The sequence below is a fragment of the Amia ocellicauda genome, chromosome 1 (assembly GCF_036373705.1).
Source record: "Amia ocellicauda isolate fAmiCal2 chromosome 1, fAmiCal2.hap1, whole genome shotgun sequence".
NCBI classification, from domain to species: Eukaryota; Metazoa; Chordata; class Actinopteri; order Amiiformes; family Amiidae; genus Amia; species Amia ocellicauda.
Window position 1 is genome coordinate 54,937,353 of NC_089850.1, and position 24,645 is coordinate 54,961,997.

The window sequence follows — 24,645 nt, forward strand, 5'->3', positions numbered from 1 at the left end:
CAGGTGCAGAGATTTTGAGGTGATCTCTGAAAAGCTGCTTTCATCTCCTGGAGTTCTGAAACCTCTCTAATCCTCACATGGTTTTAGTCTGAGTGGCTCCTAGAAAATGTGATAAACTTCTACAATATCATTGGTTTTAGGCCAGGAGAAGCAAATGTTTCCACTTTGGGATATTCTACGTAGACCTTCAGCACAAGCTATCAGTGCAGCTCACTTCATAAACTATTTCTCACGACGGGGGATGTGAGGTTTGCACTGGCTCAGTGGATGCATAGTGACAGATGCTTGGAATGGAGCCATTGTACTGTATTAATGTGTTGGATTCATGGTCTCCAACAATGATGTCAACCGATCTCCTACCACAATATTTGAACCTTGAGCATTCTAGAATGGTTTAATTCCATGGCCTTCCAGGCTAAACCATCTTTTATAGATCAGCAAGATTGACATGTCTGTTGTTGGGCATCCTTTTCTAATTGGGACAGATCCGATAGGTAATTGGAAACCAAATTGTATAGTCCAGTTTTCTGAAGCCGACTACTTATAGCCCAGGAGGAACCGTTTCCATCTCTGGGTAGAGTTTGAGATTTCTCCAGGAGAGCAGTTTTGTACTGTGGATCAGTATTGTTGTCTGCTTTTGCTTCTGCAGCCAAGTATTTGACATCCTGGTGGCTACCTCTACTGATGACACTGGGATTTGCCTTGAACATAGAAATTATCTGGGACTGCACAGTGAATTCAGGCAAGAATGGGCCTGCAGCTGCAACTTCAACATATCTTTTGGGGCCTGAGGCAGGACTGAAGTAATGAAAGCTATAGGCGCTGCCATTTCTGATCGGCATCAACTTTCAGTCGCCACAGGGGTCCTCACATGCGCACCAGCACAAAAGTCCAAACTTCATTGTATGCATTTATTAAATTAGTCCTTTATAACAGGGCTATATCAAAAACTTTTGTTTTATCTTGTTGCAAATTATTCTAACAAGCAAAACCAACCATGTCATCGCCATATGCCACTGGTGCAGATCTGCCGCCTGCCTTTAAACAACCGCAGACACACTAGCTTGTAAGTACAAAATGAATGAGATGTATATATTAAATTAGTCTTTATCGAGCTGTATCGAGAATTGTCTTTATCTCGTTACGGATTATTATAACAAGTAAAACCAACGCACTTGCATATTTTTTCACAACGAAGTGTTGAAAATAAAAATACAATTATATATTTTTGCTAACATAAAAATAACAAGCCATTTAGTGTTTGTTTTAACTATTTAATTTATAAGTATAATCTGCTCCAGTGATCTCCCTAAGAGGTACATTTGATCCGATCGCCGAGTGTTTACACGGCCATTTCTGATCAAATGATACAGCTCCGGTTCAGAAATGGCAGTGTAAATGCACCTAATGTGACTGTTCAAAAACTTTGATGTCACAACCTGACGTGGCACTTCTGCATGGTAGGCATTGTCTCAAACTTGCAGAATTGCCATTTTATCAGGTTTATGTATTTTAAGTAAAGTCTGATTTAGTATATCAAATGTGAAAAAGTATCTAACAGAGTATGGATGGAAAAAAAAAAAACTGTAGGTGAAAGTCACACTGCAGACACTGGACCAACATGGTTAGATGGTTACTGATCACATGATTCGCATTAGCTGTAATTATCATGTGATTCCCGAAACTTGATATTTCCTTCTATCACCTGCCAAAATGATTAGATATGGTTCCAGTGTAACTTCAACCTCAATTTGATAAACTACACATCAACGTGCTTTTTCAGCATGTTTCAGTAGGGCGTTGCACGTACTTTATAAAATTATGACCCACACAGGTGTTGTGCTAACCTGTGTAGTGTAAAAGAGAGAGCTGTGGATAAATCTGCCCTGGAGTGCAATCTGCTTCATGTGACTCCCACTGCGGAGTATAATTGCTTTCCATGCTGAGAGATGAAAGGCAATGGAGACTGGAAGACTGTGTAGAGTAGTGGCTCAGAGGGAATCACGTGGGGCTGTGTAAGGGTCTTGTGGCATGAATTTAATTTGTTACTAATTCTGAAGGACCTTTTGAGTTCAGATTATTTCAAATTATCATCACAAGGTCTGAACTGCTCATACTACCCGAAATGCTTGCAAATTGTTTTCCGACTTCAGCTGCAGGGCATGTAGTACGCTTCATGCCTACCAGATAGGTGAGTACTGCTGTCCTGGAGTCCAAGTCTTGCCTTTTTTTAAGCTTCAGTTAGGGTGGCAGCATAACTCTGGGGTCATTAAGTCATATTTAAATCTCCCCTCATCTGCAGGGCGTTGTTCAAGGAATGGGGTGCTTTAACTGTTTCATAAGCTGAACTGATAAAATAAGGAGGAAACGGAGGGGTAAAAATTAATTCTGCAGATGGATTTTCATAGATAGAAAAACTCCATTATTCAGTGACATCTAGGTAGGAATGGTCTTTAAAGATAATGCAGTAAACCAGGTTTAGGAATTATGCATTTGGCAGTTTGACATAGATGTTTGGATTGCTGAGCCAAACTTTGCTGATAGTGAGCAATGTGCAGTAAAGGTCTGTTCACACCAGACGTGACACGATGTGTCGTGCATCAAAGCAGTTTTGTGGTTGTGACTGATGCACACGATGTGACAATTTAATAATAATAATAATAATAAAAATGCTTTTCAAGGAAGATGATGAAGTTAGTGAGTATACGTTTAAGGTAAATCATATAATTCAGAATATCATATGATCAGCGCATAACAAGGCATATAGGCATATAAGTCATATATAGTATATAACCCTCTGCAAATGTTTATTCTTTTTTTAAAGCAAAACATTGTAATAAGCATAAGAAAGAAATCAAAACATATTTTAAATGGTAACCACATGGTATGGTTCCCAGGACAATACATAAATACATGGTGGTTACTAAAACAAGTAATTGTAGAGTAGTATTGTTAACCTAACTCCCAGATTTCTGTTCTCTGGTGACTCATACACCTCTATTATGTTTAGCTACCGGGTTGGCATCTCTATAGGTCTGCCACATTGTGGAACAAACATGTGAAGTGCTGTGGACATACCATTGTTTTCCTTGTATTGCTCTTTGTTTACTTTATTGTTGTGAGCAGCACAAAGCTTGTCATTGGTCACTTCCCTAAATGTCACGACAAAATCGCAGACTTGGAAACGCATTGTATTTTAATCAAGTCGCTTCAGTGTGGCATGAAAGCTTCCTATCTTAACAGTGTGTTCTATTTTTTTGTTTTGTTGCATCACATTCGTTGTAATGGTAAGGACTCTGGAGATGAGGCGCGTGGTTCAATCCCAGGCGGGGAGCACTGCTGTTGTATTCTTGAGCAAAATACTGTACCTACATTACATCTTGTTTTAAATGAGCAGAAAGCAGGACAAGGTATTGCGAAGTACGTCGCACTGAATTTAGCAAACAAATTCTGTTCAGGCTGATCTGCGAATGACTATAATAACGAGCTGGTGTAGGCGAGTGCATATTCATGATGGCTGATTCTCAAGGAGAACTAACACTTCAAGGAGGTAAGTTAGGGTTTACTTCATTTACACTTTGTTATGGTATATGCTTCTAAACCCTTGTCTTCCTCTTTTATGTGAGTCGTTGTAAAGTGGTCAACATGGTAAAAGTACTCGGTGAAATAAAAGAATAAAAAAAGGGAGTGCTCCTAATCCCAGCTCGTTACCTGTATAAAAGACACCTGTCCACAGAAGCAATCAATCAATCAGATTCCAAACTCTCCACCATGGCCAAGACCAAAGAGCTGTCCAAGGATGTCAGGGACAAGATTGTAGACCTACACAAGGCTGGAATGGGCTACAAGACCATCGCCAAGCAGCTTGGTGAGAAGGTGACAACAGTTGGTGCGATTATTCGCAAATGGAAGAAACACAAAATAACTGTCAGTCTCCCTCGGTCTGGGGCTCCATGCAAGATCTCACCTCGTGGAGTTTCAATGATCATGAGAACGGTGAGGAATCAGCCCAGAACTACACGGGAGGATCTTGTTAATGATCTCAAGGCAGCTGGGACCATAGTCACCAAGAAAACAATTGGTAACACACTATGCCGTGAAGGACTGAAATCCTGCAGCGCCCGCAAGGTCCCCCTGCTCAAGAAAGCACATGTACAGGCCCGTCTGAAGTTTGCCAATGAACATCTGAATGATTCAGAGGAGAACTGGGTGAAAGTATTGTGGTCAGATGAGACCAAAATCGAGCTCTTTGGCATCATCTCAACTCGCCGTGTTTGGAGGAGGAGGAATGACCCCAAGAACACCATCCCCACCGTCAAACATGGAGGTGGATACATTATGCTTTGGGGGTGTTTTTCCACTAAGGGGACAGGACAACTGCACTGCATCAAAGGGATGATGGACGGGGCCATGTACCGTCAAATCTTGGGTGAGAACCTCCTTCCCTCAGCCAGGGCATTGAAAATGGGTCGTGGATGGGTATTCCAGCATGACAATGACCCAAAACACACAGCCAAGGCAACAAAGGAGTGGCTCAAGAAGAAGCACATTAAGGTCCTGGAGTGGCCTAGCCAGTCTCCAGACCTTATTCCCATAGAAAATCTGTGGAGGGAGCTGAAGGTTCGAGTTGCCAAACGTCAGCCTCGAAACCTTAATGACTTGGAGAGGATCTGCAAAGAGGAGTGGGACAAAATCCCTCCCGAGATGTGTGCAAACCTGGTGGCCAACTACAAGAAACGTCTGACCTCTGTGATTGCCAACAAGGGTTTTGCCACCAAGTACTAAGTCGAAGGGGTCAAATACTTATTTCATTAATTAATATGCAAATCAATTTATAACTTTTTTGAAATGCGTTTTTCTGGATTTTTGTGTTGTTATTCTGTCTCCATTAAAATTATAGACTGATCATTTCTTTGTCAGTGGGCAAATGTACAAAATCAGCAGGGGATCAAATACTTTTTTCCCCCACTGTAAGCTGTTTCTTTTTTTATGCCATTATTGGTTATGAAGAACACAGTGTTTTCAGGCTATTCTGAAGTCCTGTGTCTTCAGAATAGCACCCACAATTTAAATGAGTCTCCATTTCATTAAAAAGAATTGAAGAAAGAAAAAATGGTTTAGCTCTGTCTAATTCTGTGAGCTGTAAAACCCTGGTACATGTTTTAATATTAGATCAGGTTACTGGGTATTTACATGCTGTAGCACTGTGGGAGGATGTCATGGTACTGGGCTGTTTTTAAATAGGCGGTGTGTAGGGAGACTGACAAACAGAAAGGCTATTGATTTAAAGTGATCTGTGACTGAGAACAACCAAAACCAAAGGAAAACCCTAGCTCTTGTTGCACTTACCTGAACTCTTTCAAGGCTCCTCTGTATCAAGACGAAACTCGCCACAGACAATACAAACTGTGATGGGTAACCCAGTCCAGATTTATAAACACAAGGTCTCAGCCAAGGTCCTTCTGCCTGGTGTGGTGCACTCATAGGGGTCTGCTGCCCAACAATCAAGACGTCTCATCTTCTTGCTTTTATCCGGGGAAGATTCTGGGTGAACTGCAGGTCAGGTGCTCCCACACCCTGATTCATCCTCCTATCTGTGATGTAGTGTTTTTTATTGTATTTAAATGTGTAAGATACAGCCACCAAGCACTAACCCCTGTGGTTGTTTTTTAAAATAAGTTTGTTTAGACGCATATAATGTCGATTGTACTTCACTGAGTCCATAATGCATAAGATTAATTTAAAATGAATAAGGGATATTGGGATTAATGAGTGATCTATTGGGGAAAAAAAGTGATATGTAAACTCTGTAAAGGGGAATTTCAGTATCGTAGAAGCACAGTTTGAACAGTTTGATCACCTGATAGACATGCTTTTGTTCAAAGTGCTAGTCAGTGTCGGTAATAATTGTATAGAAGAGAGCAGCATTATCTTCTGTATGTAAACAGGCTAGTTTGTCCGAGCAGCTGGCTCATTGAGAAGAATAGGAGACCTGCAGGATTATGGATAGAGCCTATATTGAGATAATACCTTTAAAAGTCTATAAAATACAGCTCAGATTTTTTTACAGTTTACATTTGAACTATATTAGTAGTTTCAGTTGAGTTAAATTGATCTGATGATCTAACTGCATTTACAGCGGCTGTTTTTCGGTACATTTATAATGAAGACGCAGAACATTCTTGGCAATTTCTTGTGACAGTTATTGTGAATTGTTATTAAAATTATATTTGATTTCCTAGGGCATATTTTACACCTATTCTGATACAATTACACATATCATGTAAATGCTTTTTGTAATTTCTACATGTAAATGTGAGCTGAATCATGAAAACGTTTGATAGCCCTAATGTAATACAGTATAATACATTTTCACTTAAATGTAATATTGCAACGATCCACAAAGAACCATAAGGCCAATACACCACTGTATGTGATGCAGTCTGAGCCGCAGCCTGCAAATAAGTGTTTCCATGATCTGCTGAAATTACAGAGGTCACAGTTTTCCTGTGGTTGTAATGCTATGAATGAGGGGAAGAAACTGAAATATTTTTTTCCTTCTGTACTTTATTGTATGTTCTCTTCTAATCCAGTCACTGTTGCTAGTGTCATCTGTTTTATACCCCGATTCGTATAATAATATATGCAACATTGATTTAATTCACGGTTAATTCACATAGTTGTGCTTTTCTATATATACAAATACATACTTTTAAAATAATTTCTGCATTTGTTAGCCTACCCTGTGTGACTTGTGCTGCCGTTCACAGCTGACAGAGGCGTTCTAGGGGGGGCCCCAGGCAAGATAATTCCTGACGGTGATGCCGCGGGGGGGGGGCGAGTTTTCTCCTGTGAGAGCTTGGGGGGGCGTTCCCATTTGGGGGCCCCCCTCAGCCCGGGGCCCCAGGCAATTGCCTAGGATGCCTACCCCCTTGAGATGCCCCTGACACCTGGCCACTGAATTTTTAAGGAGTTTCCCTTTTCAGTATGAAAACGCACGTCTTCAATCTTTTAAGTGTTTCAAAATGCTAAACACACAAATCCACCCGCAGCGTTTAAACCACAGGGTCACAACCTTCCACTTTCCAATTAAGTAGAACAGTTTAATTCAAATTGCATGGTCTAATCTGATCAGATTCATAATTGCTCCTTCCATGTGTGCTGACCATGTGAAAATACAGATTGGTGGACAAGTCTTACACAAGCCGGGTTCTGTATCCTTGATTTAAACTACAAATGTACGTTTTTGTTTGTTGGTTTGTTTTTTATCTGGTGGTGCATTTATTCTGCTGTTCGCACTATGGCCTGCATAACACACACAGGGGAGTAAGTGGGGGACTAGTGACTTTAGTAATTACTGCATTCTTAAGCAACCATAAAATGTTGTTTTGTGTCCACTGACACAACCAGCTAAACTGGAATGATTTGTAACATTTCCTGCTGTTCTTTAAGAGGCTGCTCCACACCTGAGAAATAATCATAGGTCACCTGAGATGGAGAGCCAGGGATCGCTGCAGTTTGCTGTTTGGTTTCCTGATTTTGTCTTTCGACAGTCCTGATGAAATGGTACCCCTTTCCACATGAGAGCAGGAAGGAGAAACTTGCATTTACTTCCTTTTTCGCAACAATAATAATGATATTCACTATTTGAACACTATAGTGCTTCACCTCAGATAATTTTTACAACAGTGTACAAATGAAAATGAATTCTAAGGGCGCCTTCAAGACGACAGATATCACATCAGAAGGGAGTCAAGGTAGTTGAATACGATCTCAAATCTCTTCCCTTGAGCATCAGCAAGGAAGCATTTTATAGCAGGTTATTCAGACTTTTTTTTACTCATGTATAAATTGAAATTATATTCTTATTTACACACACACACACACACACACACACACACACACACACACACACATAAATATATATACGTACATGCATAACATATTAGATTGTTTAATGGCTTTATTGCACCATGCCTATAAAAGTGTTGCTCCTTGATATGCACACATAAGTGACTCATGAATAAGAAGACACAAGGTTGGTTGTTTGACTATTTGTTTGCTGAAGACACAATGGTGTAGCTCAGAGAGAGCTCGGTGTCCTCGCAGTGTTTAGTGTGATATGTGTATTTTCCGATCATCATTTGAATCTGTGGTTACAAAATTACGATGGTAACAATGATGATAGTCATTTTTATGTTTAATCTAATTAAAATAGTCATTTATGCGTGATATCATCGGTACCATAATCCTTTCTAATCCTTCAATCTAAAATGGGATTCTCTTAAGCATAATTTAAAGGTGCAGAGCTCATGATGACTTATTTGGTTGCAATACGCATAAGACATCATTTTTTTTTATCCAGGGCCTGCTCTTAACATTATTTTTATGTGGTGTCTAGTAGAAAGCAACATCTCTCACTTGGTTTACGTCAGCATTGAGGAGAGAGGCAGAATCTGACCTGTGTGGAGAAAAAAAAGTGTATTATCCTTCAAGGCCTGCTTTAATTTATTATCTGTGTTTGTGTGCAAGGGACATAATGGCTTTGTGCTGTTCTATCGACTTTTTGTGGGGGTTGGTGAATCAATAACACAAATCAACACTTCATACGGTTTAATACGCAAAACAAAGGGGCTGATCTCGAAGGAGAATGAAGAGAAAATATAATGCTGAGCGATCTTACTTCCCCATTCAAATTTTCCCATCACCGGCTATAATATCCCTCCCTTGAACGTGTGGTAGAAACTGCAAATAGCTTTCTGTTCCGAAAGAGAGGAGAGAAACGCGCACAACCTGGATTGTGCAATGAATTATTTGGACAACGTGAACATAGAGCTCAGAGCATCATCCTATTTCAAAACAGGTTGGCGTCCTTAAAAGTGTGGCACTGTCAGATGCAACCGACAGGGCCGGTGTTCATTTTATGAAGTCTGTTTTGCATAATATTTGTTCTTGATTTGAAGACTCCCATCTTCACTAAAGTGGGTTTGTAGGCATGTTTCATCTGGTTTTGTCTCTCGGCAGGACAACATCATGTGCAATTCAGAAATGACAGCGGTATGGAACAGATGAAGATGTCCTTCAAGACTGCTAAAAGTAAGTCCTCCGTTCTTTTCGTCTTATGCTGGCTTTCTTGGGTCTCACGGTGAACCCAGAACACTTCCTTCCTTCAGTAATTTCCCCTTATATATGCCTGTTGGGGTAAAATTGCCCCCTATGTATTGTACATACACTTTCCAGTAAGTTACTAGTTAAAACTTGTTCTTATTAGGATTTCTCTGCTCTTATGATTGCTCTGCTCAGACTTATCTGTGTGGCAGATAGAGATGATTTCTACTGCCATGGACATTCTTTAGGTAACGAACCGAAACTATACATATCACGTTCTTATCAGTATAGTGTGTGCTGTGTCCTTGGTACCAGCGCTTCCATGTCTGGACTAATTACAATGCCAAAAAAATAAGAGAACACAAGGATTAACCTATTGATTCACATTTTTATTTACAGTTACCAGATAATCTGAGAATAATCTTTTCAATTTACAGGCCATTGTTGTGTATCTCAAGGGAGGAAATGGCTAATTATTTGCTATTAAGTGCAATTGTCTGAACACTGTCCAGACGGAAGTGTTATTTTAGACCGTGTGCTGGGAGAGCCATTTCACTGCTGATATCTGTCCATGTATCAGTCTTATCAATATCTAATGTGATATGTGCGTATGGGTGAGTGCACGGTGGGATATTTAAAAAGAAAAATCACTACAACTTGTACACCTAGGCTACAGGTTTGAGTCCAGGCTATTTTGAAGGAAGTTGCAGTTGATTTGAGGATATTGGATTCCCTGTGCATCACCGAGATCTCTTTCCCCGAGGGCTGGTCCTTGTCCGTAAGGGCGGACTCGGTCCACCAGCTGGCATCCGAACCCTGCTGTTTGCGTATGGAATTGTAGTTTGTGAAGAACTAAGAATTACAAAGAAAAGTAGAAGTAGAAAGCTATACTGAGTAGCGCTGTAAATAGAGAGAATATCTCTGTTTTGCTGTATGCTAAAAATATTCTCATAGATACTGGTCTGTGTGTTGCAAATCAGAAGCTTGTGTGTCAACACTTGGTTAAACATTGGTGTAATGTGAAAACACAAAGTCATTAATTAACATTTTATTAGTAGTTACTTCCTCCGTGCTTTTGTATGGATTTAATATGAGACATTGTAAATCATCTGATATTATTTGATGGCACAGCACACTTGGGGGGATTGACAGTTAGTAACGTAAAGGCAGGGGAACTAGGCTTACTTTTCTTGGGGTTGGAAACTTTAAACAATGCCAAATAATACCCAGAGAAACAAAGTAATGTGGTGGCGATCGAGACCAAAAAATCAGTGATGTTGTATTTGTATTTTATTTTCTCCTATCCGCTTGTGAAGAGAAGAATTCGCACAAAGGGACAGTGAAGTTAACCAACAACATTTTGTCTAACCAAAAGATGATCTGGTGACTCGGGAGCTGTGTAAAGCCCAGAGGGTGAAGGAGGGAGATGAGGAGCAGTTTGCGGACTGTGTTATTCGAGCTGGATAACGGGGGGACATCCGATGATGGCACCCTACGCCAGAAAAAGTATGACGCACAGGACGATATTTTAAAGTCCTATTAAACAATGTGTAGACTGGAGGACGAAAGATGAATGTGACTGAATGGAGACTAGAAAACTCATACAGGTTAAATATTTTGTGACAGCCTGTAACTCTGGGTCATCAGAAATGCTTGTGTGTTAGCAGAGGAGGGGGAAATGGGCCAGGAGGCATTGCCTACCAGTTTCAGATTTACATCAGGACTCTCAGAACATGGAAAAAAACCCAAGAAGCATCTAGCAAACAGAAAGCCACTATCGAGTACAAGATTTAATTAGAGGTGGCACAATTCCCTTCAATTCCCTTAGAAAGACTGAATTGTAACTACTCTACATTGCCCTGTAGTCGTGTGTGTGTGTGTGTGTCCATGTCCATGCTGCCCTGTGATAACCTGCTGTCTCGTCCAGTCCAACCTTGACTTGTGCCCTGTGACCCTGTGCTGGATGAAACCATTATTTGAATATGGCTGGTTAGACTGGTGGAAGACTGAATCGTGTTATTGAGATTAGCGTCGTCTGTGTGAAACATTAACTTTTATTACTTGGTTTTTTTGTGACCTGTTGCTGTCGTTATATTATTTAGATTTCTTTTGTTCAGCACTGAGCTAGTTTATTGATCTCTGTAGTCCTGCTGTTTGACTCAAACAATCTCGATGAAAGCAGGGATAGTTAACCAACATAGTCAACAGTCATTGACTTTTAAATTAAGATCTGTAATCGAAGCAGATTATTTGAAGAAGTGTACAAGGAAGCACATTCAAACATATTTCAAACCTGTAGAAATCCAACCCTTAAGAGACTTCCATCAGTTCAAAGATTGCAGGCTCAGTTTTCACCAAAATTGACTCGAGAGACTGTTTGCAGATTCTGCAACATGAAACAGCAGAGGTTTGTAAAAGGAGAAGAGGATTCTCACAAATTAGAGGCGTTGGATTTCCTTAGCTTGGATGGAAGAAGACTGGGGAGGTATAGAATAGCCAAACCAAACCATTACCTCAGGCTCAGCAAAATAACCACGACACCCGTGTTTAGTAAGCATTTCTCCCAGAGTTGTGGGTGCACAAGCTGCTAAACCTTGATTCAGCTGGATGAGTTTAAAACTTGATGTGCTCTGCAAAGAAAGTTCTTGACATACTCTGTGAGTCACAGTACTAGTCATATGTGTCATTAAGGATGTCCCTCCCTATACAAAAGCGTGAATGCACATTTCCACCACACACGGTTACATGCAAATACTTGTTTGCTGTTGCTGTGAAACCGACAGCATTTCCTGCTACGGCAGGTGAAGATTGGTGTGGCTGCCGCGCTGCTTCTTTCTGGACCCCCATTGATCCGTTTGTAATGCTACATTGGGACAGTCTGACGCCAAGCTTGATTCAGCATGTGCAGAGGAGGAACGGGCGCCTCGATCGTCACAACCCAGAGACAAAACATGGATGTGCCCGACCACGATTCACAGAACACAAGGACAATTCAATGTGTGTTCTTTGTATACTGTTGCACGTTAAGGCAATCGTGTTTTTTTTTTTTTTTTCAAAACCATTCTGTTTGTTCTCTCTTTCCTCCCAGCATGGTCCATCAGGCTGTTACCAGTGGTGCTGCTCTTCATTTCCTACTACTACACCCATGTCTTTTTGCATAGGTAAGGGAGCACGTACTACATGTGTCTGGAGGATTCCTGAGGGATCAAGTACAATTATTTCCCTTTCTTTAACAATTCCAGGAAGGCAACTTGCAATTATACAAAAAAAAAAAAAAAAAAAAAAAATTATATATATATATATATATATATATATATATATATATATATACATATACAGTATATTGTGCTGGTGGGGTATTTCTACCTGTATCAGCTATCACTATAAGTGTATTGACAGTAGTTTTTGGAGGGTGTAGTGTGTGGTTAGAGGCTGTTTGAGGAAGGATTGAATTACTTTTCCAAATTTGCAGCTGTTCTTTCGTTATCGGTTCGCTATACTTGAGTTTTTATAGTAAGGTGTTTGATAAATTGTAAAATTGCTAAATACGTCCGAGAGCAGTTTGTTTAAAGAAAACAAACCTACAACAAACACCCTGATTAGACTGACATCCTGTTCATTCTTTATAGGCTGCATTTTGGATTGTTACGAGTTTGTTGATGGATTTGTAATTGTACTAATAAAACAGACTCCTTTGGGGTGACGCACATTACATCCTCACTGTATTTTACATACATTTATATCTTAGTTAAGCTTGACTGACCAACATAAATGTGTACAAGGCACCTGAGTTTTAAACCACTTAGAATACCGTACTCTATCTCTCATAAATACAGCTGTTTCTCCTTTTTTTATAGCTATGGAGGGACCAGCACGAGCCCTACTCCTGGCAAGGTTTTATGTGAAGGCTGGTACAACTCAAAGAAGTTGGAGAATCTTAAATTTAAGTAAGTATTCATAGTGTTTTATATGATGCATTTACTTTTTATCGAGTGTTCAATGTATTTTGTCTCGCACCGCGGACAACATGGGTGGTCACTATATAAGGATTGGCAGACTTTTCCCAATCAGCCTAGGCGAGGTGGCCAGAGGAGGCAATCTCCGACAGCCTGCGGGGCAAACCCTCCCCATGCTTCAGCGCGGCACACCTATACTTGACAGCCTGTGGGGCAGAAAGCCCAGCTGTCAACAATCAAAGGCACACAGCGGGGCGCTATAAAACTGGCCCCCTCCCCTCAATCGAGGCAAAGTACCGGAGGGGAAACACAGAGAGAGCGAGAGAGTGAGAGTTATTTTATTTTTTTATTGTATCTGAAATGGCTTTGGCAGTACCTGTGTAAATATGTCATTCCTGTAAAGCTCGTTTTGAATTTGAGACCGAGACAATAGATTGTTTTTGAAAGACATACTTTCCTGTACTGATATAACTGTGTGAAACGGTGGCAAAAGGGTTTTGAGAGATTTAATTCTCGTTTTGTTTTAATTTGACTTAGCTTTTCTGTTACCGTTGCGACTCTGTTATTAATGTTGTGATGTTGGAGTTCAGTGACAGGGTTTGTTTTGAGCTTGGACGAAGGTCATGGCTTTGAATGCGATTTGTTTATATAGACTCGTCCTTTGGAGCAACCTTTATTGTCACACATAAATAATAAGTCATTCAATTCTTGTGTATATTCAATTGTTGCTGGGAAATGGCATTCTACTTCCCTTAGTTTGAATGAATGTTAAGTAGAATGAAATGAATCTCAAAGAAGTGTTGATCAGTTTTCCGCCCTTGAAGGCTCTGATACCTGAGTAATGTATAAAAAAAAAAAATGATCTAAGACCAACACAATTGTCGTGCAACACAATACCCTCACGCATCGTGTCCCCGCTGATGATAAAGTGATTCAGGAAATGTACTGATGTCACAGCTGAAGCCACTTCTTCCACCCTAGCACTGATTTTCCTAAACTCCAGTGTCCCCGTCATCTGTTTGCATCACTAACCCGCTTCCTTGCGCAAATGTTGTCTTTGAAAATCTCTAATTTGCAAAATATTTTGAGACATTAAGAGAAAGAAATAGTGCTTCTATGGAAATTGGGCTTCAAGGCATTCAAAACGGAAAACAGGAGACACTTCTTTACACAGAGAGTTGTCACAATCTGGCACAAACTCCCCAGTGATGTGGTAGAAGTTTGTGAACATTCAAAAATAGACTGGATAGGATCCTTGGATCACTTAGATATTAATGGACACCAAACGAGCACGATGGGGCGAATGACCTCCTCTCGATTGTAAACTTTCTTATGTTCTAATGTAGCGTAAAATGATATCTGAGACTGGTAACAATGTGACACAAAGTAGTAGACCATGCAGCGATGGGGAAACAACAGTCTGGGAGCAGTGATCAAGAGGGCAATGACGCTACAGATTACATACAACAGACTAGAGATTATACATCTAAATCGGGCATTGAAATCTTTGTGCTTCTTGAAACTACCACCTACAGCAGATGAAACCACAACTGCCTTTTCACCTAGACGACCTGCCCACTTTTCGAGCATAATACATTGTGCTTCTTGGTCTCATTTGCTGCTGTTGCTTTAACTTGGACTGTATTGTGTTTCTCTCCATAACATATTGCAGCTGTAGCCAAAGGTTTTTGTCAAATCGCTCTTCGCTACTTCACTCCTGTGCTATGTAAATGATTGCCATTGTTTTTTAAACACAATTCTCCTTTGTTAAAGTAAACAAATGAATACCTGATCAGATAAATACATAAGAGTAAAAATAAGTTTTCTTACTGGGAGGTAATACTTGCAATATGTGGTCCCATCTTTCCTGAGATGAGTGCTTTTTTAATGTATGTTTTTATAACTTTAAAGTAGAATAGCAGATTTATAACAGTCTGCCTTGTTCTGCTGGACTTAATGTTACAGTAAAGATCCTATTTTAAAGAGAAAACAGATTCAATTTATTTCTTCCCCCAGAGCTCTTTTGAATGGATTTTGCAATATAATTAAATTAAGGTTCACAACATGATCTAATCCTGAAAGAGAACTGCAAAAATACAATTTATAGTCCAGTCAGTGACTGATTTAAATTGAGCTTGTTTTGTTTTTTATGCTTTTTCCAGGTCAGTATCAGGGGGAACTTTAACCAACAGCGCTAAGAGCAGATTTTTTTTTTTTAATAAACTGGAGCTTCTTATAACACTAAGTTATGAAGTAATGTACCTAAAAGGAAATGCAGGGTTTAAGGAAATTAAAGTCCGCTAATAAGAAGTTGGCATCTTTTCCCCCCAGCAATAGTACAGGCTTCTCTTTGTATCTTGCGTGATTATTCTGTGACTGTAATATTTTGTAATTCGATTTTATAAATTAGATTTGTGTCTGTGGAATAATAAGAAACATATCTGAACCTCATAGACAACTTCTTAATGTCAGGTTTCTCGGCCATCATGTGTGCCTATTCATTTTGAATCATCGTACAAGGGGTCTGTCCTCCAGCGTTGACTTACTGGTCAACGCATGGCAGTAGAATTCGGTTTGGACTGCATCTTCAGAAAAGCTTTCTTCAAACCTTATGTTTTTCATTTTTATTTTTGAACATTTACAACTCATTGTAATTATCTGATTTCCTTGTCTTAGGATGAACCTGGAAATCATTATTCTGAAACAAAGTCCCTTTCTTTGTATTGTATTTATTTATGTATAAAAGCCAGTTTTGGACTGTTGTGCAATGCGCAGCCCCTATTAAAAGTATATTTGTAATTTTGAGGTTTAGAATTGTTTTAATTATTTTTTACCTCTGTGTTCACCAGAATTCGATTCATCAGTTTGATTTGGTTAAAAAGTAAAATTAAATTTTGTAGCAATATATACGTACATGAAACCGACCCCTGCACATTTTGTCATGAATCTATATTACTATAGTTGATCTAATCTTGTGATGAAGAATAGGAAGTTTGAAACGTTTTGAAAAATGTTACAATGATTTTGAATGACCAGACATTTTCTTGTGTGTTTCACTCCCCAGCTTAACAAGAAAAAACAAACTCTTTTTGAAACTGGAAGAATTCTTCTGGAAGCAATATCCCTCAGACATAGCATTACCTTACGGTATTAAAGGCAGTGGTAAGTAGATTGAACTCTGAATTAAGTATTTCTTAGTTCTCACCCATTTCGAATTTGATGTATAATTTGTAAAATAACATTACTTGCAAAATTAGTGTTTTGAGTGTGTAAGTTAATTCAGGCTGTGCATGTATACTTACCTACAAAGTATTGTCTGCTCTTAAAGATGATCAAACTCGATGAGATGACATTCTCTGCAAGTTTTTTTTTTTTGTCTAAGCACAAAAGTGTGAACCACAACAGTTTCACACTTCACCTTATAAACTACGGCTGTAAGTCACATAAAGTGTCACATAAACAATCTTGCCAAGGCCTTTGGTTATCTTACAGAGTAGGTTAAAATTGTATATTGCCTTGTTTTCCCAGAACTATTCCTACTGAAGGTTTTATCTGTCATCGCCAGTTATGAAATGCCAGAGAGTGTTGAAAGGTAATACACAGATTATTTTACACTTGAGAAAAGCATCTATTGTTGTGTACGTGGTTGGATTCCCTGGCTGTGCTTATCGCTGTGAAATCAGATTTTAAGATATTCTAGTACGACAGCAGATTTTCAACTGTCTGTTTGGGGCTTGACGTCGTGCTAACCACGGATCTTGTAACACTCGTATAATAAACCTTTGCATATAGTATTCGATATCTTTGCTTTTGTCAGCATCCCCAACTGACGTTGTGGAGGGCAGTTTTAAATGGTTTACAAATGGAAACGTGGCTGTTGACGCTAGCTGTTCTTGAATGCACTGAATTTGTTACAGACCTTGTGAACTTGGGACTCAATTGAAAATTTAAGTAGCACACGTTCAGTGAGAAACTGCTGGAAACTGAATTGCACAGCTTCAAATAATTGAACAAGAGTTTGGAGTGGAGAGGTGAATAATGTTAACATTACCAGGGCTGGGACTGAGTTTGGGAGGTTTTGAACACCATTTGTTTGTTGATATCTCCTCAGTCTGGACTGTAGGAGGTGTGCGGTCATTGGAAATGGATTCGCCATTAAAAACAGGTCCTTGGGCGGTGCCATCAACAAGTATGACATTGTGATCAGGTAAGAGCAGCCTTTGTCAAGACTCCAGGTATGTTAATTGTCCTACATCTGGTTTCAGATTGTACTCATTGTGACCAATTCTTACTGGAATTGTATTTTTATTGTTATTATTAACCAGTGCACCCTCACGTCGGACATTCTTAAAGGACTAGTCAACAGTATCTCATGAGTTGTTTGTGTCCTTTCTCGTGTTCTGGATCACAGCCTTTGTTGATTTGGAAACATAAACGTATTTCGCCACAGTCACACTTGGCTGCTTCACTTTGCCATAGCAAGGAGCTGCTATTCATTATCGGTGCAGTCATCACTGGCATCTGTTATTTGAACCTTCCTAAAAACTGGTTCTGTTAGTTTGACAGGCACTCGTGTCTAGCATATTGAACACAATGGCCCTCTGGGAAGAACTGATTTAATCCATGGTAAAATCTGTGATTAAATTCTTTGTGGAGCCTTTCTGCTTTTTCATTAGCAAAGCCATTTTCTTAATAGATGCGTTGGATCTTAAGAGAGTTCCAAACAAATTAAACGTATACGTCATTGTAATGCAAAACTTACATAAAATCCATTAATAATGCATGGGTGACTTAATTTAGGATGCATTTCCCCAATCCATAAATCCAAGATATTAAATAATCAAGATAATCTCATTTAGATTCCAAAGAGCTTGAATCATGAATTAGATTTAGTCCCTGAATACAGATTTTCTTTCCTTCTTTTATATACAAGCTCATGGAAACAAAAGTGGTAGGTCTCCTGTTTCTTGTCTTATTGAAAAGCAACAGTTTCAGCCTCTACATGACATGATATCTGCATTCTTGCACAAACAAAATTATCGAAGGCAGATTTTTCTGGTCTCGCTTGTTTAAACGCATGTCAGCTCCACGACTGTCAGGGTGCGTTGGTCTCTGTATTGCAGAGGTGTCAAACTCCAGTCCTAGGGGCCCAGGGTGTCTGGTTTTTGTTCGGATGGATGCAACACTTCCCTCCCGGGTTGTGAAATAGTGTTGCGGGTGGTCAACCTGGGAGTAAGAGTCTTAAATAAGCAGAGACAATTATTAAATGAGCCCCCTCCCCCTCGAGACAGGAGTCTGATACCCTTACACTAGGGCAGGGGTTCTTAACTTTTCTGACAGTGTAATGCTACATTTTTTAAATTAATAGAAATTATTTTAAACCTCTCGCCAGGTTGAACGATGCCCCGGTGAGAGGCTACGAGGACGACGTGGGCAATAAGACCACCATGAGGCTCTTCTACCCGGAATCGGCCTTGCTCGACCCGGGCATCCACAACGACCCCGACACGCTCATGGTCCTGATTCCTTTTAAACGGGAGGACCTGCGCTGGCTAAAGGAGATCCTTTATGACGAGAAGAGGGTAAGGCCGCTTCAGTGCTCTGCCTCAGCTTTCACTGACACAGAGCCTCGTTCAGTTCTGTGGCGTAACGTACTTGTAAAATGTAGCATAGAGAGAATGAACGAACAAATCAGTGGTTCCTGTGAAAGGCAGGTCTAGTTTCACTCCCTCCTGCCTCTCATTAACTTGAAGTGCTGTACGTGGTGGACTCACTCAATCAGAACAGAGTGGACATTAATGTTTTTATCTAGATCCAGGTGTAAAGGTGTAGTGGAGATGTGTTGCAGCTGATTTGGTTATGCCAGATCAGATTTAAACCTGGGGCAAAGGAGACCATTTAAGGAGTACACAAAGACCATGTGAATCTTCCTTGGTGTTAGACATTTGCTTCCATCTTTTATTGATTTATTTATTTATTTTCACCCTGTAAGGTAAGAAAAGGCTTCTGGAGACCTCCTCCTCAGATCTGGCAGGGCAAAACCAGCCAAGTCCGTGTCCTGGACCCCTTCTTCCTCCAAGAGACGGCAACCAAACTGCTCAATATTCCACTGACTTTGCCACCCAAGAGCAAACAGGTGAGGGAGAGACTCTCCGCCCAACACCGACATTGTTCCATGTTTTTAATTCCCCAACAATATAGACCTAAACCTCATAAAACTGAAAGGCACTACTGTGAATTCAAAGATGACACAAATCTGGATAGTTCCTTATGATTATTGTTATTGTGCAGTCCAATGATTGGTGAGAGCAGTTTGTTTACTAAAGAAATGTAAAATACAAAAATCTAGGTAGGTCACTGTGTCCCTACAAATAGCCACGGGTCTGGCTCCACCAACATCACACCTAATTAAAAAGTAGTGTCCGCGCCCGCCCGAATTCTGGCAGACTCCGTCCCTCCTGCTTTTACTGTCATTTTAGATGCCAACTTGGCAGTACTCCGCTAGTTTAAATAATGTCTGCCGAGAGGCAAGCTTGAGTTGTCTCACACTGAGCCCCTGTGAGGAAAACAATACAGGTTAGGAGGTGAACTAAAAACGTCCCTTTCAGATTCTATTATTGGCAACATCGACCACCGCTGCCGTGAAAGATCACACCGGGTGCGCTGTCTTCTTTCACACCTCGTACGGTTCAAATTGCACAGAGACTAAAAGCTTGCTTTTTAGGAAACAACACACGTTTAATACTCGTTTCATGGCCATTACTGAGGGCTATAAATTGTATTCCAGCGAGGTTTGCGAAGAAGGTACTTATGTTAAGTGCATTAGTAACCTGATTTGTAGGAATGCTCCTTGTGGAAAACCCATCAGAGCGAGCTGTGAGTTCGGTGAAGTGCGTGCAACTAGAGTACAGTCCCACAGCAGAGTTAATGTACTGATTCCAGACACAGGTGACTAGACCACAGATCTTATCTTTTGCTTCCTGTACTTGACTCTTTATACAAACGAGGAACTAATAAAAAACTCACTCGTGTCTCAAATGTCTGTTAATTTGTGGTCAATCAGAACAAGGAAATTTGTCTGTAAAATGCGCTCTGTCTGGACGGGAAATGTTATTCATAGGCTATATGTCATCCTGCAAACACTTAGGAGTGAGGCAACAGAGTAGGGTTTTATTTTCACCAGACATTTTTTCCAGCACTGTACTGGACAAAAAGCAATGACTCAGCAAGGTACACTCTGTGCTGTATTTTATTTTTTCCAGTACTGAGAGGACACATAACTGGGTATTAATTTCACAGGTGTGAGAACTCGTATTCAGTGTGATTGCTTAATGTTCACAAACTGGTTCCAAACTTTGACTAGATTTAAATACTGGATGCAGTTAAAAGTTGGATGCAATACAGCAGAAAAATGTGAAATGAAAAAGGGAAATGGGAGAAAGTGCCAGCAGACCCGTGGCAGGATTTTGGAAAGGTGATGTGATATTTTGGCCAAAGGATAGGAAAGCCTGCCATCCCCCACTTTCATTAGACTTGCTTTTGTGTGGGAATAGTTTCACAAGCCCTTGTTCACAGTCATTAATCTTTGCCTTCCCTCAAAGATGTGGGGGGACATTCAGTACTAATTCCCTGTTCCTCCACAACTTGTGACAGAAAAACGCAATTTGAGGATTACATTTTGCGTATGGTTACAAACGTATGGTTAGAAGTCCGTTCCAGGTTCTGCAAAGCTTTGTAACTTTCCCAAACCATTAAGCACCTCCTGCATGCAGTAGCTGCCACCTTGTGTGTGAGTTTGGTATCACATCTGCTGTGAAACGTCTCTTGTTTCTCCATATCAACGTTTCTCTCTTTTCTGCAGAAGCCAGTGCACCCGACCACTGGGATTTTAGCCATATATATGGCCCTTAGTTATTGTGATGTGGTGCACATAGCAGGGTTTGGATACCCCCCAACTTCAGACCAGAAGCATCCTATTCACTACTATGGTTACGATACTATGAAATCCATGAAGGTGAGTCCTTGACCGAGCTCAGCAAAATGTTCAGTCCATTGTAGTTCCTCACCTCGGACTGCAGGGTGAGCCAGAATGCATAGAGTCTACATTTGTTTTATATATCATTGAATTGAATAAATGGTGAAAGCAAACTTCTAGCTCTCTAAGAAGAAAAAAAAAAAAAAGAAACTTGACCCGAGATTAAAGACCTATACACACTGGATCTGATACGTCATTTGTAGTCCGTCATCCGAAAAGTTGTCTGTCAAAGAAATTATCGCACACAAACTACACCTCGCCATATAAACACAAAAGCAGAACACATGGTTCAATATAAACAACAAAAAAAAGGAAACATTTTGTTGTTTATCTGTGCTTAACCACTTTCTAGGAGAAAATCTGGCTACAGTAATAGGTACCATTCATGCCCAGCTCCTCTGCGATAGCTTGCCATATATTGTCTGTCTGTCTATATTTATTTGTTTGTTGTATTCTTCTTTGTGGTTAGACATTTTCCATCAATGTCGTCCTGTCATTTTTCATTGGTCGATGTCATTTTTAATGCATGTAAAATCGGATCGTTTTGAAACGTAAATTAATTTAAATTCCAAAATTGACGCATCACCGTCGCACAACAATCACGGACTCCGGATTGGAACACGTATAAATTGGATGCATCGGATCCAGTGTGCAAAGCCCTCAAGAGCAATAGCTCTTCTCTGTCACTCCAAACACTCAGTATCCAGACTGGCAGAAGAAAATATAAACAAGTTAATAAAAAACACAAAAATACATTTTAAAATAAATGCGTCACTAATAACTTACACACACCAAAAACAATATAAAATGTGTCACCTTTTATTTATTAAGGATCTTTGTATAAAAGCTTTGTAAACTCTTTTGTCGTCGTCCCCCCACCCCAATGATAGGATTCAACGCATGATGTCTCACTTGAAGCGGAAGCTCTGAAGAAGCTTGAGGATTCGGGTGCAATTCAGTATCTGCACCCCCACTCCTGACAGAGACACGGTGTCAGCCAGCTGAGAGCCAAATGTTTTCTAAACACACTATTTGAATAATCAAGCGGCTTACCTTATAGCCTGCCCTTTTTTTTTTAAATTCTCAAACACTGGATTCTGGTGTTTTAAAATTTTATTTTGTAAATTATTATTATTTTATTGTTTTTAACATGTATGTTCCATGTAAATTTGAACAAATTATCTGTTTTTATAGCTGCTGAATTTGTGGTTCTGATTTGGAATTTATTTTGGGGATTTCCAAAAGGTCTGGCTGTATTTTGTTAATGCAGCTGGGTGTGGTCATTTTTTTAAGACTCGTTTTCGTCTTTGTGCAGCTGGCAGAAGGAAATAAAACAGACGACACAGGTGGGAATGCCCTTTTAGGTTGGGTTGCTTGGGACTACTGGTCACGGAAAGATCTGCTCCTTTCGAGACGTTGTATTGTCTTTAAATTCTGTTCCAATGATTTTGCATGGCCTTGAATGCATATTATGTTAGCATATTCCGTGCTTCACTGCCATGTCTTTGAGGTCCCAGGCTGTACTGAAGCTACTCTCACAGTCAGAACTGGCTCAAAAATGTTATTTCACACACATTTAATGTATTCTAATTGTGCCAGGTGGATGTCCACATTTTTGGTGCTTTGCACTTGGGCATGTTTTTAATGCTCAGGTCTGAGTCGTATCTATTTATTTTCATGGATTCCATGGACATAATTCTATCCTAATTGGTTTATATTGCAAAATAAATTGTCCTACAGAACACACATCACTGAACTGTCTGTCCACAGTGTCAAAACAACAAACCCAAACACACTTGAAACAAAGGAGTTGTCTCAGTTGTAACCACTAGAGGGTGTTTTTGTTTTTTAAAAGTTTAATACAGCTTCATATGCAAAAAAGACCCAGCAGCAGCAATGGGGTAATGCATCGTAGAAGAAAGGTGTAAAGTGGGACAGTTAGGTGTAAATAAGTAATTTCACATCAGAGTGCCTGAAAATATCTGGATTCAAAGCTAGGTTAATTTAGGTTTTACAATCTTTTACAAGTCCTACATTACACTTTTATTCTCATCAATCTGTTACTCCTGTTAAAAGCCAGACAAACCAACCAATTTGTTAGAATTATGTTCAGCAGCCACCAATTCAATCCAGTTTCAGCCGCTAAGTTCCCGAGGAGCTTTGTTCGCAACGGTGCGATTCCAGATCGGTCAAGTTATTGAGACACTACTGTTTCAGTTGATGAGTTTTCTATTGCATTTTTATACAACTGTTTATGACACACGAAAGTATGTGATTTTAAAGAGGTATGGAAATGTTTTTGGCTTGTTTTATAAACAACTCAGGACACAAACCGAATTGTGTTACAGTGGATGTGGTTGAATCCGCTCTCATGTGCATCAAAGAAAAACCCCTTAAATGTGGTCAGGAAAGATACTTTTACCTTAGTTAAGGAACTAAAGGTTGGTCCTATTTAATGCTCTGCTGGATTTGGTAGCAACTCATATTTAAATTTTTTTTGCTTTTGTGTCGTTGCCTAATGTAACATCTCCAGTTTGTACAGGACTTTGGTTTCACGTTTCATCCAAATACTGGTGCATTCAAAATATCGCCACTCTGGTGTATTGGTGACTGTCCGTTTGAGTTTTAAAGCTCTGATAAATACATGGTACATTTCCCGTTTATTTAGTTATTCAAAATGTACATAAAAACCTAAAATGGAGGTCTGATTTTTTTTTTTTTTTATTATTATTAAATAATCGGCTTAATATTGGAAAACCTTCCTGGGGGAAATAAAATGGAAACATCACACTGGTGTTTTACATGACATTTCTGTTATAAAACCCTTCTGCCCTGTATAATTTCTTGTCATAAGCTGCGTGTTTTGAAAACACACACACACGTTTACACAAAAATGTTATTGTTTAGGTCTGACGCTGTCTTAAGATGCATTTACTCTGTTGCTCAATTAGTTGAATTACAGTCTGAATATAAAGAAGATATATTGAGAGTTTGGTGCTTCTGGAAATGCTGTGCTATAAGATACTCACTTCGAAACTCACACACACAATCACTTGAATGCCAACTGGACCTGGTGCATTGCACACTTCACTCGGATACTTGTCTGAGGTACATCTAACTGACGAGCAACAACTAGGAAAGGATTGTTCATGATTATTATTTATGCAAAAAAAATCACTATGTAAATATTTTGTAACAAATACTTTGTAAAGTTTAATTCCAATGTAATGAAATAAATGTTTCAAAAAGAGAGGTGTCTTTCTAACGAGTGCTTTTGTTCATTAATCGAGCACAAGAGTGTTGACTAATTATTTCCCTCCCAGTTGTCTGGACTGGGCCCACGTGCGGAATGGGAAGCGGCAGTTTGAACCCGGATGCAGGGTCCTCTGTGTGCACAACACGAGCGACTGCTGATTGGCGCTTGACGTCAAAGCTTCGGTGCACAAAACAGATTCAACAACACGCCCCCATGGCTGCTCCCTCAGCACAGCCCCCGAAGGCAGGCTGACAGGGGCAGCCCGTGAGGAGAAAATATGGGCCTTGATT

The 24,645-nt window shown here is 39.8% G+C and overlaps 1 protein-coding gene across 5 annotated transcripts in view; it reads left to right on the forward strand.

Annotated features, from left to right (window-relative positions):
- st3gal4 (ST3 beta-galactoside alpha-2,3-sialyltransferase 4) overlaps positions 1-24,349 on the forward strand; it is a 36,011-nt gene extending 11,662 nt beyond the window's left edge. For 2 of the 5 annotated variants that reach the window (XM_066709646.1, XM_066709673.1), the window contains exons 2-11: positions 9,025-9,096; positions 12,197-12,269; positions 12,966-13,055; positions 16,129-16,226; positions 16,593-16,656; positions 17,176-17,271; positions 18,457-18,646; positions 19,057-19,200; positions 20,926-21,078; positions 21,990-24,349. In XM_066709646.1, the coding sequence (XP_066565743.1) occupies positions 9,060-9,096; positions 12,197-12,269; positions 12,966-13,055; positions 16,129-16,226; positions 16,593-16,656; positions 17,176-17,271; positions 18,457-18,646; positions 19,057-19,200; positions 20,926-21,078; positions 21,990-22,079 (1,035 nt within the window). In that variant the 5' untranslated portion in view covers positions 9,025-9,059 and the 3' untranslated portion in view covers positions 22,080-24,349. Of the gene's footprint in view, positions 1-8,148; positions 8,173-9,024; positions 9,097-10,483; positions 10,615-11,848; positions 12,106-12,196; positions 12,270-12,965; positions 13,056-16,128; positions 16,227-16,592; positions 16,657-17,175; positions 17,272-18,456; positions 18,647-19,056; positions 19,201-20,925; positions 21,079-21,989 lie in introns of those variants that run through there. The other 3 variants (XM_066709655.1, XM_066709663.1, XM_066709637.1) reach the window with 3 other exon arrangements.
- Positions 24,350-24,645: the final 296 nt, after the last annotated feature.